Source organism: Grampus griseus (genome assembly GCF_964374135.1).
Source record: "Grampus griseus genome assembly, chromosome: 5".
NCBI classification, from domain to species: Eukaryota; Metazoa; Chordata; class Mammalia; order Artiodactyla; family Delphinidae; genus Grampus; species Grampus griseus.
Window position 1 is genome coordinate 116,056,276 of NC_138998.1, and position 18,262 is coordinate 116,074,537.

At 33.2% G+C, this 18,262-nt stretch overlaps 1 protein-coding gene across 3 annotated transcripts in view; it reads left to right on the forward strand.

The window, feature by feature from the left end:
• Positions 1-18,262, forward strand: part of USP25 (ubiquitin specific peptidase 25) — a 138,429-nt gene that overhangs the window by 40,395 nt on the left and 79,772 nt on the right. For all 3 annotated transcript variants that reach the window (XM_082654330.1, XM_082654332.1, XM_082654331.1), the window contains exons 5-7: positions 3,259-3,421; positions 11,336-11,422; positions 17,627-17,764. In XM_082654330.1, the coding sequence (XP_082510456.1) occupies positions 3,259-3,421; positions 11,336-11,422; positions 17,627-17,764 (388 nt within the window). The remainder of the gene's footprint in view (positions 1-3,258; positions 3,422-11,335; positions 11,423-17,626; positions 17,765-18,262) is intronic.

The window sequence follows — 18,262 nt, forward strand, 5'->3', positions numbered from 1 at the left end:
AAGTATGTATACCCACCCACCAAAAATAAATGTGGTTTAGAAATGGATACTTCAAAAATTTTTATATCTTTAGGTCACTTTGAGAAACAGTGAACATGTATGTCTTAAGCTCTACTCAGTTATTACAGTTTGTATGTAATTTTACCTCTGTAAAAAGTTTTATGGGAATGCTGGAGAGATGGTATCTTCAGTTTATATCCTTGACTTTCTTTCCCTCCTCTTGTAACAAAAAGTGCAGGTAAGCTGCTTGGTCCTAGAAACTACATTTGCGGCCATACATTCTCCCAAAAGTAGGCAAGGGAACTAAAAAGCTTATATTATCTTATCACATTAATGTTTTCATACAACGTGAAAATCAGATGTATTTTCTTGGTGGGAGGGGGCTGAAGAGGAGGGTGCCTGAACTGACTGTATCGAACCATTAAAAAAATACTTTCTGGTTTTTAGTTTTTAATAATCTTAACTAGATCTGGAATTAGAAGAATGTCATTATCTCAGGGGAGTCTAGATTGTAGATTTGGGATGGGTTGTTGACACTTGTGGGGAACAGGAGACCTAGTTTTACTCAATATGGTCTTGAGGCTGAGTTTCATTTTGTTATTAATTTCATGTGACTTATTTTTTCAATTTTTAATATTTATTTTTTTAACCTCTTTATTGGTGTACATGTGACTTATTTTTAGACTTTAATTTTTGTAGACAGTACATTTTATAGAAATCAGGTCTTCTCAAGTTTTCCATGACTGTTGTCTGTGTGACCTGTTTCCTGGTCATTATGATACAAATGATCTGGTGTGTTGGCATTGAAAAGGGTTATTTCTAATTAGTATTTTATTATAATTAGAAGTTTAAAAATATGTAATGGTAGAGGGTCATCCACCTAGAAGATTTAGGAATGAGTGTAGTTCTCCTTGTTCTCCTTCACTTTTGATCAGTTTATGCTTTTGGAATACACTGTAGAATCCTCTTTTTTAATGGTTATTGTACATGCCCACTGGTGCTAATCAACTGCTTTATGCCTCTTCTGTCCCTTATATATGACCGCTGGTGCTAATTCTTCTTTCCTGTTTGTGTTATTGTTGCTACTTCACCCAGAACCCATTGCTTGTTTTTTAGTTCATTCATTTCTAATTACCAATGAGGAATAAGGTTCCTTTATTTATACTTCTGGATATACACATGTTACAAAAGGAGCAAACTTTTCAAATGAAAACATTCCCATTTAAAGAAGTCAATAAATAATTAAATATACCTTGTTATATAAAATAGACTTTGGTGTTGTATTTACCTTTTGTATACCATGTGTTAACTTTTCTCTTTTGAAGTAGTCGCCTTGTACAAATTTAATTTTTCCAGTTGATTATTCTTATTCTTGTATTACATTATGTTGAATTGTACAACTTGAACAGTAGGAATTCTCTCAGGTTGGCTCTTTGACTTACCTCCCCCTTATGTTCTTTAAAACTTATTTCTGATAAGAGTGGGATGTTCTAGATAAATGCTGACTTTCTTATGCCCCAATTCATCTAATAAATACCTTCCAAGGAGTTCTACTATTTTTTAGTGGTCAATAGTTTAAGAGAAAAAGCTTGTATGGGCTGAGGTTGCATGGAGAGTTGATATTTAGGCAGAGTACTGCTGCTAATGTTGGACCACTCTTAAAAGTGTATACTGTTTATTTTTAAATATGTGAGTTTACTTTGATCTTTACATTGTAATGTATCATGTTGTTTTATTTTTTAATTAATTAATTAATTTATGGCTGCGTCGGGTGTTTGTTGCTACACACAGGCTTTCTCTAGTTGTGGCGAGCAGGGACCTTCGTTGCGGTGTGCGGGCTTCTCGTTGTGGTTGGTTTCTCTTGTTGTGGAGCACGGGCTCTAGGCGTGTGGGCTTCAGTAGTTGTGGCACACGGGCTCAGTAGTTGTGGCTCGCGGGCTTAGTTGCTCCGTGGCATGTGGGATCTTCCCAGACCAGGGCTTGAACCTGTGTCCCCTGCATTGGCAGGCGGATTCTTAACCACTGTGCCACCAGGGAAGTCCCTATCATGTTGTTTTCTGCTTTCTTTTTTTCAGTATGTGGTTTTACTGATTCCCAAAGAAGACTCTATCCTACATTCATATAAGTTATTTTAAGTAATACTAGTTTGGAATCTAATACATTGTATCTAAGGTCATGTTGTAAGGTTAGAGACAAAAGAATAATTTACTTTTTCTGCATAATTAAGGAAGATAGCTATATTATTTTGACATTAATCTGATAGAGCAAAATCTTTAGGAGAAAAATAGTGTAGCATGAATGAGATCTTCTCAAGAAGCCAAAAACGTTGAAAAAACTTATTCTTGCTGAGGTTTTGTAATGAATACAGAATGCGTTAAGATATTTAGCTATTATTTATGCTTATTTAGAATAGTAAGTAACACATGTCTTGAGCAGGCAAAAATGCATGGTTAGTTTATATGTGAGGATTAGGGTTTTCCAGCATGTTGTTACATGTTTAAGAGCAAGAAGAACACCATTAAGCAAAGTAGCATTACTCTTAGCCATGTTTAGATATTTTAGATATATTTTTAGATATTGTGTAAGTGCATTTATTTTGAAGAGTTTAATCTTTTATTATTCTGATATGTAGATATTTATTTCAGTAGATTTCTCCCTAGGCAAACTTTTGGGTAAAGAAGTGAACACATAAATATTCTCTCCCTTTATTTAGCTCTTGTAGAATCATGGATCTCTAGAACTGAAAGGAACCCTAGAATTTACTTTACCCTTTTTATAATAGAAAAGGAAATTAATGGTCAGAGGAATAAAAGTACAGTTTTTTTCAATTTTTAGTTTTCTTGATTCAAAGTAATTCTTATAAAAATAGTCATTATGTTATATTGTAAATATGTATTTCAATACAGTGACTTTTCAGAAAACTTACCTAGGTACTGTATCCCTGGTACTAAGCCTCTAATTTGTTGAAATATAATTTAATATATTTCCTATTACATAATGCTGTCTTTTTGTGTTTGAAATTTCCTTTTTCTGAGAAAAATAGGCTGCATGCCTCTTGATGTGTTGGCATTGCCACGGCTATGTTCTTAAAACTAGCCTCCGCTTGAGTAAATTTAGTTTTAAATATTACTTCCCCAGATGGATTGTCTAGAGCTTAATCTATTAAAATCCTTAGTTTATAGTATGCTATTTTCTAGGGTACAGCACTAAATTAATACTGTACTTTTTTCCCCCATCATCTTCTTCCCATTGTTTTAGAGTTCTTGAAGCCAGCATAGCAGAAAATAAAGCATGTTTGAAGAGGACACCTACTGAAGTTTGGAGAGATTCTCGAAACCCTTATGATAGAAAAAGGCAGGACAAAGCTCCTGTTGGACTAAAGAATGTTGGCAATACTTGCTGGTTTAGTGCTGTTATTCAGGTAAGAGTCTTTATGCAGATCTTATTTGGTGGGCCTGACAGCAATGGAAAGTGGGTTGGGGTTGTGTTTCTTTTAAGCTGTATACTTTATATATAACTGCAGATCAGGTTTTAGTATGCCTTTCTGTCTACTAACCTAGTTTGGGGATTGCAGTATTCCGCACCCCACTTTGTTCCTCACTCCCAGTATGGAGTTTTAATGATAGAACACTACCTAATGCCTTATTCAGAATTAATTTTTCCTCCTTCCCATTTGTTGGGAATTGTCAGAGTGGAAAGAAAATATTTTTGTATATAAATCCCTGAAAATTTAGGGAAGGATGTAATCAAGGTATGAAACCAAAACTGTTTTTTTTTTGTGAGTCAAATCAGAATTATTTATATATAATGGAAAATATCATTCAAGAATTATAGTCATTTAAATACTATTTTTATGTAAGAGAGCATTTTATTTGAGGAGGGAACAGATTGACAAATAATTCTCAATACATATGTGAGAATGACGTAAAGAATAAATGTTGATAGATAAAGAATAACATATTTTCTTTCTAACTTGGAAAGGCCTTAATGAAATGTTTCTTGAGCTCCTTATTCTAAAATGAAAAATGTTTGTATGCATAGATATCCATCATCTTCTCAGTTTGGACTAATTTTCTTTTTTTTTTTTAAACTTTTATGTGATATGACTTTTGACATAAATCTTTACCATTCTCAGACATTGATAATGTTATCTGTCAAATTGTAAAACGTTAAATTAAAGTCTCCTTAAATAAAACAATCTATGAATAACATGCTCTTAATTTTAATTGCCATTTAGGAAAATTAATATTTGTGCTTATTTTCCTAATACAGCTGAATTGTAGCTTATTTATTATTTCTGATGAGTACTTTTTAAATCATTAGATGTATTCTAATTTACATTCTTTTACATTCAAAATATCTCTTCATTTTATACTTTTCCAAAACTGTATACTGTGTAAACTTTCATATGATATTAATGCAACTCACAGGTTATTAAGTTCATTTCTACAAGGTTGTTAATTGTGTTCTCGAGGCGATTAACTAGTAGTTTTAACTTTTTTTCTACTTCCGTGTTATAATTTCCAACTCTTTTCTGCCTTTCTGGCAAATAATATTATATAATTTGATTTCCTTTGGTTTTCTGGATTTATGCCTCACTTTTTAATAAACTGTGGTATACGCTAGTTAATAATATGGTACGTTATTTGTTTTCCAGCCTATTAAAATGTTAAGGAATACCTGGATTAGCATAAATTTGTGATGATACTTTTGTTCTTGGCCTTGAGTATGCATTAATTGTTCACTTACATGCCAACAATATCTCAAACTTTATTTGCTATCTTAATCTCTTAGATCTTCTTAATAGGCTATCTTGCTTTACTTGCACTGTTAGTAAGGGCTTTTTTGCATTTCATTGTTCAATCTAAATTTCATAATTTAGTCATCATTTTAAAATATGAAGCACAGTTTTAAGGCTCTGATCTGAGTGTTTATGAGTATGCTTTGCAGCCTGTATTTGGACAAGTAGATGCTACCTTTACACTATTACAGCCAGTAAATGAGGCTCATTGATTAGCTGTTTCTCTTAGAAAACTATAAGAAGTAAGAAAGTGCTTCTAAAGAATCAATAGTTTAGTTAGAATAAACACCTAGGAGAAGTAACCGCTAACCTTGAAAAATTTGGATTATAATAAAGTAATAAGATACTGACTTGGGGATGTGGAAAAACATTAAGCTTCAGAGTTCAGAAAATTGTGGGTGGGAAGAAAAATTTATCTGGAGATAACTTCATTTTGTTTTTGAATGTAATTTTAAAGTCTCTTAACCCATTTTAAGTACCTTTTACTTTTCATTTCTAGTAATTGAAATATTTTATTTTTTCATTTCTTGACATTTGCTTAATTTCACAGACATCTGAAATATAACAGTTTATCATCATAAATGGAACTTTTCACTTATGAAAGAAAATTTGGGTAGGAAATCTGTATTAGTGCTGGAAGTTTTTAAATTGTATTTTCCAAAGCAAGGTGGAACTTGTTCAGGCTGTGACATAAATGTACTGTGAAGTTTCAATTACAAACTTTTCTCAGGGATGGAATTTATTATACTTAGTTGGCAAGACTAGTATGAAACAACAGGGAATTCTTCTCTTTGTAAGTATTTCTACCAATTATAGTAGTTTACTGGGATTATAAATCTCTAACTTCAGAGTAGGTAATGAGCATAGGCTACAGAAGGCACAGCTTTGTTATATTTGTTCCTTTAGGTACTGAGACCTAAGTATTTTGGAAGAAAAGGGGAACAGAATATCAGAAAGAGACTGTAAGCAAGGAGAAGGTTGTACAGAGAATGGCTTACATAATCTTTTGGATGCTAATAATATTAGCCTGACTGTCTTTAGATTGGGTATCAACCAGTTATCTAGTCAGGACTATTTTCATCCTGTTCAAAAGGAACTATTATGTAGAAAGTACTAATTGGGGCTGCTTTTTCCACTAGGGTGTCAGTGAATTAGGCAGTTACTTATAGGAATATGTTCTCCTCTTTCTCTGGTTTGGGGTGTTAAGTTCAAGTAATCCATGGATTCTCACGATAAACCTTAGCACCATTCCCATTTGGATGCCTCTGAGATGCTCAGAAGTAAGGTGCTCATACTTCTCAGTTTGCCTGGTACAGTCCCAGTTTACTCACATTGTAGATCTATCAGCACCTATTAATTAGTCTTGAAGCCCTTTTTCATACTCAGAAGGGTTATGGGTTGGATGGTAAAGTATATGGTCACCTTATGCATAAATTATGAAACTCTAAGTTGACTAAAATACACGCATCCTGAGGGCAGAGAGCACATCATCTAGGTTACTGTTCTGTACCAGTGTATAGTAGAGTGTCTGACACGTTGGAGGAACCCTTTAAGTAATTACTGAGTTAGTAAATGAATGAACGGTAAAGGAGCATATATTACTTATGGTGGAATTGAAGACTTAAGATGCTTCTACCACTCTAATGTATTAAAAGTATGGTATTGAAAAGGTGCTGCAAGTTTTCAAAACATTTCAGGATATCATTTAACGTGTTTTTCATAGCACTTGCTTTTGTCTCTAATTTTCATCAAAGAACATGAGTACATAGTTCAAAGAGAAAACCAAAAATCCCATAGCAATAAAAGCCTTGTGAAAAATAACAGCCCTCTGCTCCAAACCACCCTGCCTGAGAAGCATAGTCCTGCTTCTTAAAGGCATCTACAACCAATTCTGTTTCTCTAGCTATCTTTGTTTTTCTAAATGACATGCCTTTCTGCAGAGATAGATGAGGATTTAGCTCTTTTCATTTCACCTACCTAGAATTGCCTTTCCTTTCATCTCCCAACATAGTTATATCACCAGTTAAAAATAGTCAGTAGTCAGTGTGTACATTTTCTTTGACTTTGTAGACATTATAGTGGTTTACTAAGACTACCCCTCTGTAATTCTTTGTTTTCATGGAGTTGTCAGTTGCCACCTTTTCTTCTTTCTGTTTTCTGTATACTTATTTATCCTTAAAAATTTCCAGCTGCTTCAACCTCTCTTTTGAGGTATTATCCATAGTGTGTTTCATATACTCAAACATCTCAAACATGTTAACTCTTTTCTTTTCTTTTTTTTTTTTGGTGAGGGGAATCCTTTACAACATGAGATTTCTGTGCCTCAAATCCAGACTGGATCCTGATTTTTTTGTGGTTTAAGCATGGTTGCTAACTTTCCAAAAGCAGGTCTAGAGAAAGGGAATTGGGGAAGGGACAGTTGGGGGTCAATTGGCAGGCTTTTACTTAACCCTATTTGTAGCCCTGAATCTCATCCTACCCTGAAATACACCATGACTGATTTTTATGAACCTGAGTCAGTTAAATTATATTCAAAGTTTAAATTTTCCTGTATTCCACAGGAAGAGAGAGAGAGTACTTGTCTGATGCTTCTCAGTCTGGGAAGGACATAGGGCTTTAATTGCTCTGTATACAGACTTTCAGTTTTTAATCCTGCCAGTCTGTTTCTATCTCACATTGAAACTTATCTGATACCGTTTCATTTTTTTAAAAATCCACCAAGGAGAATTTATGTTGCTCTTCCTTAGTATTTTTCATTATAGACAGTTTATGTCTCCCTTTGCTCTCTTGTCATCACTCTTTTTGTTTTCCACAAATTATGTATTTAAACTCTCATCTTCCATTAGCTCTCTGAAATTAGCAAGAGTTTAACCAAACTCTACTTTAACAAATTTCAAAATTGACACATTAGCTTTGGACTGAATGAAAGGATACTTGTTTTCAATGTGTATGACTCACAAACACAATTTAGGCAGTAGTGACAATTACTCTTTCCCACCCCTTTGAAGGCATGTGTTGACTAATAGTACTATGCCTGGTTTATGGTATAGATTGGTACTTAAAATAAATTTCTGTGATTTGTTGTGATAATCCACGGTCACAAATTCTACTTCGGGTAGTAACATATTGTTTTCGGACATCTACCCGCTCATATTTTGCTGGAGTCCAAAACAAAACAAAAGAAAAATGAAATCAGCTTTTTGAAGGCATCATAAACCCTAAAGCAGTGAGGAATTTTGAGGCTACACTTTGAGAGAACAAGAATTTCAGAGAGTAAGCTTCACATTTTGGGCTGATTTTATCTTTGAGGCAATTTCAGTAGTGACTACTGATTGGCTGGGGAGCTAAGCAAAGTTTCACACAGGCTTGGAGCCCTAGGAAACACCTCAGATTTTCAGTTAAATTCTAAAGGGCTACACCCTAGAATTAACTGAGAACTGAAAAATAGGCCAGGCTTTATAATTTGTGAATCCCAGCTTGAGATTTTCTCAGAATTGATTGGATTAAGATGATCTAGGCTTGCAAGTAGTCCCAGTTTTGCTGCCTGCCAGAAGGAAATGTAAATTCTGTTAGAAGATACTATCATCTCGAACTTAGAATTTTCTCCTTTTGCGGTATGCGGGCCTCTCACTGTTGTGGCCTCTCCCGCTGCGGAGCACATGCTCCGGATGCGCAGGCTCAGCGGCCACGGCTCACAGGCGCAGCCACTCCGCTGCATGTGGGGTCTTCCCGGACCGGGACATGAACTCGCGTCCCCTGCATCGGCAGGTGCACTCTCAACTACTGCGCCACCAGGGAAGCCCCTTTTCTCCAGTTTTTTACATACAGTGTCTAGCACTCAAATCAGTCATAATTAGTTATATCAGAAAATAAGACATGTCCAAAAATTAAGAGAAAATAATGGATAATTAGAAATATACCTACAGGGAAAACTAAAAATCGAATTATTTGTTATGTAACTATTACTATGCTCAAGGAATTAGAAGCATGATTGAGAATTTTGATAGAAAACTAAAAACTATAAAAAGAACAAAATAGAATATTTTGTTCAAAACAAAATATTTCTAAAATAGAAAATTTAGAACTGAAAAATATGATAAATGAAGTTAAGATATCAGTGGAAGAGTTTAGCAGGCTACAGACACACTGAAGAGAGAATTAGTCAACTGGACAGTTTGTGGAACATTTTCACACTAAAGCCATGAGATACAGATGAGAGCATATAAGAGATATTTTGGACATGGTGTAAATTGTATTAACACAATTTATTTTTGGTTCCAGAGGGAAACTAAAAGGGAAATAGGATAAAAACAATATTTGAAGAGATGACAAAGAATATTCCAAGCTTGATGAAAGAGATGAAGCCACAGATTAGGGAAGCAATAGGAACCAGGTAGTATGAACGTAAAGAATACTACACCAAGGCACATCATAGTAAAAGAGAGAAACACTCTAGACAGAGAAAATAGTAAAAGTAGCCAGATAGAAAAGGTGTATCGCCTCTATGAAGGAGCAAAAATAAGACTATGGTTGACTTTTCAACAGAAGTGCTATCTTTAAAGTTCTGGGAAAAATTAACTGGCTGTCTAGAATTCTATAACTAGCAAAAATCTTTAAAAAATGAAAAAAGCCCCCACAATTTTCAGCTTAGCAGAAGCTGAAATACTTTGTTACCAGGAGACCCACACCAAAGGAAATTCTAAAGGGTGTTCAGGAAGAAGAAAAAAGTTTTCCAGTGGGAGCTCAGAGCATAGAAGTGGGATTGAGATTCTCCAGATTTGTCAATATACTCTTTCCTATTTAAATTCCTTTTAAGAACAGTCTGTACTTTGTCCCCCTTACTTTTATCCCATTTCTTCAGGACCCATTGCTGCTATTCTGCCATTCTACCATTCTACTGGAAAGGTGACTTCCCAATTGACAAGTCTAAAGATTATTTTCTTGCCCTTACCTTACTAGAATGTGGCAACCTTCAACCTTTGCTAATTTTGTCCTTCATGAAATTTGCCAGTGATTCTTGGATGTACTCCAGAATCTTCTATGGTACTTTATATCTTTGTTGAGAGGTTCCTGACATAGGAATTTTTAAAGCTCTGCAGTTATTCTGATACACAACTATGTTTGAAAACTTTTCTACTCCTTTTTCTTCTGTGATCTCATACTCCACATTTCCTTTACTATTTTTATTTTGTCTTTCTTATAGCTCTTTTTCCTCTGGCTTTTAAATGCTGCTTCCTTAAGTTTCTGATTTTGGTCTGTTATTGTACTTATTATTTCTGACTTATAACATCTGCTCTCATTGTTTTAACTTGCAATAACAAGATAATACAAGGGCAGAGACTTGATATATTTTATTCTCTGCTGCCTGTCTTCCTTGTGTCTGGCATGTAGTAGGTGCTCCATAAATATTTGTTAAATGAATGAATAAATAAACGAATATGTTCATATTGTTTAATTAAAAAATACTTCAGATCACAATTATCAGTTTTATGGTTTTACCTTTCATATTTACATCTTTAATCCACATCTATATCTATATATGACTATTTATATATAGTGGACCAGTTTTCCCAACACCCAGTACTAAACAAAATCTTGTTTTCTTATGGATATGTGGTGCTATTTTTATTTTCTAGCAAGTTGGCTAACCCATCTTTTACTAAGATTTAATACATTATAACCTCCAGTGCAATGATTTTCAAACTTTATAAACTGTGACTCACAGAAAGGAATACGTTTTACATTGTAAAACACTTTACACATACATACGTATGTAAAAATATCACCAATGAAAATTTTACAAATGATACTCTGGTGAATTGACTGTTTATGACATGTTCTGATATTTTCCATTATATTTTATTTCAGTTTTTAAAATTAATGTTTATCATGATGACATTAATGGGTTACAAGCTATAGCTTAAAAACATAGCTGCAGGAAGCTTTTTCATGAGCATCTTTCACATGCTTTCATTATGCTCTACATGATCAATATTACTGTATTTTTGAGTAACACTGCTATTGTTATAATTAAATATCTGTCTCCTTTCTAGGTTGTGTGTCTCCTTGACCATTAGCGATAATACGTAATTTCTTTGTGTCTCTATCACATAGCATCTGGCCCATAAATTTATTTGTACTGTATTTTTGTAGAATTGATACCTCTAGAAAACTCATACTGAACATAACATGTCTAAAAAGTTCTCAACTTTGCATTTGTGTAGATTTTATTTTGAGGAAACTGCTTAGGCACATAGTAACATAAAGAAAGGAAACTTTTAATAATATATATTATGTTTTTTTGAGTTGTCCACGTATAATTTTCTCCTTTGCAGTACCATAAATATTGTTAATGATCAAGAATAATATGTCAAAATAAAAGAAATGTGACTTTTTCTCAGGGAGAAAATAGGCCTTCTTGTGCTAGTGGGAAATATTCTGTATATAAAATAAATCTTTCAGGCCAGTCATATTTTTATAGTTCTGTTAATAGAATTTTCCCTTCGGTTATCTTAAATTGTTGTTCTTTTTCAGTCATTATTCAATCTATTGGAATTTAGAAGACTAGTTCTGAATTACAAGCCTCCATCACATGTTCAAGATTTACCCCGAAACCAAAAGGTAAAATTATGAAAATTTTCATAATTTTTTTTTTTTTTGTGGTACGCGGGCCTCTCACTGTTGTGGCCTCTCCCGTTGTAGAACACAGGCTCCGGACGCTCAGGCTCAGCGGCCATGGCTCACGGGCCTAGTCGCTCTGCGGCATGTGGGATCTTCCCAGACCAGGGCACGAACCCGTGTCCCCTGCATTGGCAGGCAGACTCTCAACCACTGCACCACCAGGGAAGCCCTATGAAAAATTTTTAAGCAGAGTATATATGGTCTTCATATTCTTTTATCTGTGCTTGCTTTTGGGAAATTTGCCAAATCAAATCTGAAATAGTGTCAAATTTGAATGTGAACCTATTAATCTCAGCTACAACAGTAACTTCCTATTCTTGGTTAGTATATTGTAATTATGAATTTTTCTTCACCTGTGTGTCAGTAATAGGCCAATTTTTTTGTTTCACTTTAGTAATTTCTTTTTTCTTCTTTTTTTTGGATGTCAAATTTCAGTAAATTTTATAGGTTACCATTTACAATTCAAGGCCTTTACTCAGTTGCCTCCTGAAAAATTGTGTGGAAATCAAAAATTTATCAGTTATTTCTGTAGCTGAGCTCTTTAAAAGGTTAGTTTTGCACTTGTTGTCTTTGCAGTGCGAATCTATAACTTCTAATATTGTTAGGCAATATAATGTGACAGAGAGCACAGGCATTAGGACCATATTTCCTGGGTTCTGGCTGTGGACCTGCTTGGTCTAGTTACTGCTCATTTTCCTTATCTGAAAAGCATAAATAATAACAGCAGTTATTTTATAGAGTTGCTGTGAGAATTAAATGAGATAAAACACATAAAGGACTTAGAAGTACCGGGTACATAGTAAGTACTAGGTGTCAGCTATTGCTAGTTATTGTACTGTTCATATTAGCTTTTCAAAAGATAGGACTGATTTGCACGCAGAAATTCATACTTAATGAAAAAAATTAATTATGGAGTTGATATCCTTGAGTGTAAGACTTCAGTGATCTTGTCATAAAGAAACTGTAGCCCTAAAGGGGACTGGTTGCAAAGACAAAGAAGTTATAGGTTTCAGTAAAGTGTTGAACTTTGTGTGACCTATTGTTAATAGTAATAATGCATTATTAAATTATGTTTTCCTTTTAGTATCTAATTTTGAAAACTGCTTTTCCTGCAAACACGTGAAACATTTATAATGCTAGCTAGTGGGAATATAATTTGATTTATAACCAGCTTTTCAGGCCGTAATCTTTGGCCATAGAGTGTCAGACTGATAAGCCATTTTCAAAAGGGAAGCAAGATCACCTGACCAACTACTCATACTTCCAGAGAAATTAAGCAGACACCTTTAAGTCATTACAGTTTTTACATGAAACTTTTTGGACTGTTGCCTCCCTCTGTCACAATTTGGTTAGTTTGTTGTTCTGATGTCTTGGTTGAAGTATATTTATAATTCACATGATTATTTAGAATTATTACTTGCAATTTGAAAGATATCTAGATAATCCCCCTAGTACTTGGAAATTATTTACACCTCTAAATAATCCCAGGAACAAAGAACAAGTCAAAGAAGAAATTTCAGGGTATTCTGAACTGAATAAAAAGTAAAACATGATGTATCAAAATTAGAGGGATTTAGCTAAAACAGTGGTTAGTGGAAAATACATGAACTAAATGCCTTATTAGAAAATAAGAATTGTTTCAAATTAATGGCATCAGATTGCATCAAGAAATTAGGGGGGAAAAGCTTGTTAATTTGAAAGCAGAAGAAAGGAAATAATTAAGACAAGTACATAAATCAATGAATTAGACATCAGGAAAACAGTAGAGAAAAATTAATGGAACCACAAGCTGCTTCTTAAGAAAGTTGGTAAAATTGATAACCTTCTAAGTAGACTGAGTAAGAAAAAAGAGAGAAGAAACAAATTACCAAAATAAAGAATGAAAGAGGGGCACATCACTGCATATTCTGTAGACAGTAAGAGAATAGTGGAATATTATACACAACAGGCAAATATTTAAAAAGCTAACAGCTATTGAAACCGATGAAAAGATAGATAACCTGAGTATCTCTATATTATATTAGAATTTTTAGTTAAGAACCTACCCACCAAAAAAAAAAAAAAAAATCAATAGCAGCAAGATTTATTGGTGAGTTATACCAAACATTGAATGAAGAAATAATAGCAATTCTCTACATGTTTTCCCAGAAAATTGAAAAAGAGATAAAACTTCCAAATTTACTCTATGAGACCAGCATTATGCTGAAACCAAAAGTAGAAAAATATATTTCAAGAAAAGAAAACTACAGACCAATATTCCTCATGAATAATAGAAGAAAAAATTGTCAGATTTTTGGCAAGTTGAATGCTGTAGTACATATAAAGGATAATAATACCTCATTGGCAGGTGGAGTTTATCCAGGACTGAAAGATTGGTTTAGTGTTCAAAACTCAGTATAATTCATCATATTAACATATTAGACAAGAAGAGCCGTATGACTATCTCAGTAGATGAAGAAAAAGGATTTGAAGAAAGCTAATATATATTTATGGCAAAATCTCACAGAAACTAGGAAGAGTAAAAAACTTTTTTATCCTGATAAAACTCATTTATGAGAAACTTACAACTAATTATAATACTTTCTGGTGTAAGACTGAACCCTTTTCCTCAAAGATGAGGAACAAACAAGATGTCCCTCACCACTTTTCTATTAAACATTAGACTGGAGTTCTTAACCAGTGCTGTAAGGTAAGAAAAAGAAATAAGCATGCAGATTGGAAAGGAAGAAACAAAGCTGTCTTTTCATTTATATGACTGTCTATTTAGAAAATCCTAAGTACTCGACTAAAAAAAAAAAGATGCTAGAATCAAGAAGTGAGTTCATTCAGCAGCATTACATGATACAAGGCAAACATACAAAAATCAGCTGTATTTCTTAATACTAGCAACACACAATTGGGAATTTAAATTAAAAAGTACTTATGTAAGACAGCATAAAATATGGAATATTAGAGATCAAGTAGCCAAAGATATGGAAAACTACAAAACATTGCTGAGAGAAATTAAAGAAATAAAGAGATATACTATGTTCATGGATCAGGGGATTCAATTTTTTTAAGATATCAGTTGTTCCCACTTTAATCTATAGAATCAGTGCAATCCAGTTATAATCCCAGCAGGCATTTTCATAGGAATTGACAAATTGATTGTAAAATCTATATGCCAAATCAAGGGATGTGGAATAGCCATAGCAGTTTAAAGAGAAAGGCAGTGTTGGAGGAATTAATTTTTTGGCTAATGATCAAGACACTGTGTTATTGGTGAAAAGATAGTCATATAGATCAGTAGAACAGAATAGAGAGTCCAGAAATAGAACAACACATATAGGGGTAATTGGTTTTAATCAGAGTTGCCAAAACAATTAAATGGTCAAAGGAAAATCTTAAACCAATGATGTCTTAGACAGAAAAATACTTTCCAACCTTTACAGGACACTATTTATGACAAAAAAAATCACAATGAACTAACTATAGACCTAAAACAAAGAAATAAAACTATAAAAATTCTTGAGGAAAACATAGAAAATTTTAGGGTTCTGGATTAAGAGAAGATTTCTTAAGAAGGACAATAAACAGGCACAAATCATACAAGAAAAAAATTGATATTTTCATCAAAATGAAAAGCTTGTCTTTGAAAAATTCATACAAAATGAAAAGACAAGCCACAGATTGGGAGAAAATATTAGCAAAACATATATCACACAAAGGAATTGTATCTAAAATATGTACAGAACTTTTACATCTCAATAGTAAGACAAGTAACCTATTACTATATTGGGAAAAATATCTTAACAGATTACAACACCAAAGAAGATACACAGATTGTAAATAACTACATGAAATGATGCTTAATGTTACTAGTCATTAGGCCAAATGCAAATTAAAATGAGGGGTGCCACTAGAAGAACTAAAGTTAAAAAATATAGCCCATATCCAGGTGTTTTAGAATGTGGACCTAGAACTCTCATTACACTGCCAGTGAGAATACAAAGTAGTTTAATGCCTTTGGAAAACAGTTTGTTTGTTTCTTAAAAACATCTACCATACAGCCTTGCCATTTCCCTTCAGTTCTTTACTCAAGAGGAATGAAACCATATGTCCACACAGAGCCACATCCAATAATATCCACTGCAGCTGGAACAGGTTAATGGATAAATAAGTTGTGGTCTGTCCGCACAATGGAATCCCACTCAGCAATAAAGTGGAATTAATTATTAATGTACATAAACATATGGATGAAGTTCAAAATAATTATGCCGATTGCAGGAAACCATTGACTAAAATGAGTACATAGAATATGATATGATTTATATAAATTTCTAGAAAGTGTAAAGTAACCATGGTCACCTGGGAATGATTAGGGAGGGGAGTGAGGGATGAAGAAAGTTTTGGGGTGATGGACAGGTATGTTATTGATTGTGGTGATACATTCATGGATGTATACATATGTGAAGCTTGTAAAATTGTACACTTTCTAATGTACAGTATATTGTACATCAGTTATATCTTGATAAATCTGTTTTAAAAAAGATAAAGAATTGTGTTTGAATAATTTCTAGATGTGGTGGTATTTTCATAATTTATGCAGTGGCTAGTCTTAACAGCAACCACTCATTTTGCCTTTTGAAATTCAAGATGTTCTAGCCACAGGAATTGGCTGAGAGCAAAAAATGTTTTATTAAAGTATTTAACTTTTCACATGTGCATCTCAGCAGAATTTCACTTGATTTCAAAAGTCATTTATTTCATTCTTGTCACTTGGCAAGGAATGTCTCAAAAAACTGCCTTGCCTTAGGTACAGTGATAAATGAAGAAATTAATCACAAGAAATCAAGGAGATTTCTGAAAATTATTTTATGGATTAAAATTTTTAACATTTACACTCTTGAAACCTATTTATATAGGGCACTTGTTGGGGAATAGTAAGTACCACAGAAAAATCATGGATTAATTTTTTATCTCATTTAAAACTTTTGCATTTCATCTTTATCATCAATGATGGAATTTGTTATGCTTAAATAAAATCCATGTTTTCTATAACTTAGCGTTTTTATGTTAGACTTTATGTACTTTCTGATTGCTGTAATGGGTATGTAGTTTTTAGATCAAATAAATATTTGGAATCAATTTTATTCCTTTACACCTATTTCTTAGGACTGCTCTTTAATGTATTGTGGGAGCAACTGTTTCTTTATTAATTGATTATATTATTCTGGGTAACAACTGTACACACACAGACACACTGCTACAAAACTATGCAAACTTGGAAAATTTTTCTAATATTTAAATAGTATATGTAAGCTTTATCTGTTAAAATTGTTATTTCAGGAGCTAACCATAGTAAGAACTGCCTGTCTGATTTGTTACCATAATGTATTTCACTAAGACATGTGAATTACATTCTTATAAAAAGTTTTCTTCTTATTTTAAAATAAATTGTTTGTGATTGATAATATTGGGTTGTTTTTGTTCCTTATGGAAGAAGAAAAACAATAGTGAGTTTTCAAAGGAACACTAGAATGATGATACATTAGTCTAATATTAGGATCTAGTCTAATTACTTATTAGACTAATGTGTCTGATAATTAGGATTTTCACATAACAGTGGCAGTAGTGATTCATTACTGAATGAAAAACATTAATTTCAGTAGATGTGGAGTTTGAAGAGATCATTGACTTGGAGGGGCCTGGGAAGGCTTCATGGAGGAGGGGGATTTTTGCTTAAATGGGTTTATTGAGCATAAAGTACTTAAGTAGTGCCTGGCACGTGGTTAGCACTCATTGAATATTGGCTCTTGTTATTGCTGTCCTCAGCAGCAGCTGGGCTTTGCTGAATGGAAAGGATTGTAATAAACAAACTTAAATGAGGATATTCTTGGCTGGGTAATGACATGATTTACTGTGAATATGTGGCATTTATTCTAAAATTGTGAGCTTAGTCTAGGTCCTCTGCTCTTTCCATGTTTGACTCCTTCTTTCAGTCTCCTAGATGACAAGATCACTCTTCTTTTTTTATGATAATAGGAGTGCTAGATTCATCCCTAATCTATATTAGTCAAATTTTTGGTTAATTTTAAAATGAGTATCTCTTTACCAGTAAAGATTTTAATCTTCACTTAAGGATTTTTTCTTTTTTTTCAATAGGAGCATCGGAATTTGCCTTTTATGCGTGAGCTTCGGTATCTATTTGCACTTCTTGTTGGTACTAAACGGAAATATGTTGATCCATCAAGAGCAGTTGAAATTCTTAAGGATGCTTTCAAATCAAATGACTCCCAGCAGGTAGCTTTGTTGTGCTTACTAGTTTATTAACTTTTTTATTTAATCTGATCTTTTCTTAAGCATTTTTTTCAAAGATAAATGACAAAGATGTTGTCATTTATCTTTATACAAATAAGCTGGAGCCACTTAAAACATTGTTTATTTGGAAGATTTACTTTTAAATTAAGAAGTAGTGATAATCTTGAAAGTATATGATAAATGAAGCTGTAATTTATATTATAATTAAAATTACTAAATGAAAGCAGTAGGTAAAATTCAGAATGTTCACAAATTTTTAATTAAAAATCTTCACCAAGGTGTGATAACCCAGTGTCAGTATAGTATACACGCTTTTGATATGCCTCTTTTTGCTGGCAGAAAGTAGTTTTCCGTAATTACTCAGAAAAGGTTTCTGAATGACATTAACTTTGTTATTTTATTTTTCTTTTATTGCTCTTTTATTTCCCAATCTTTATGTAGTGCTGTTTGGTTGCTTTTTATCAATTTTTTAGAAAGAAT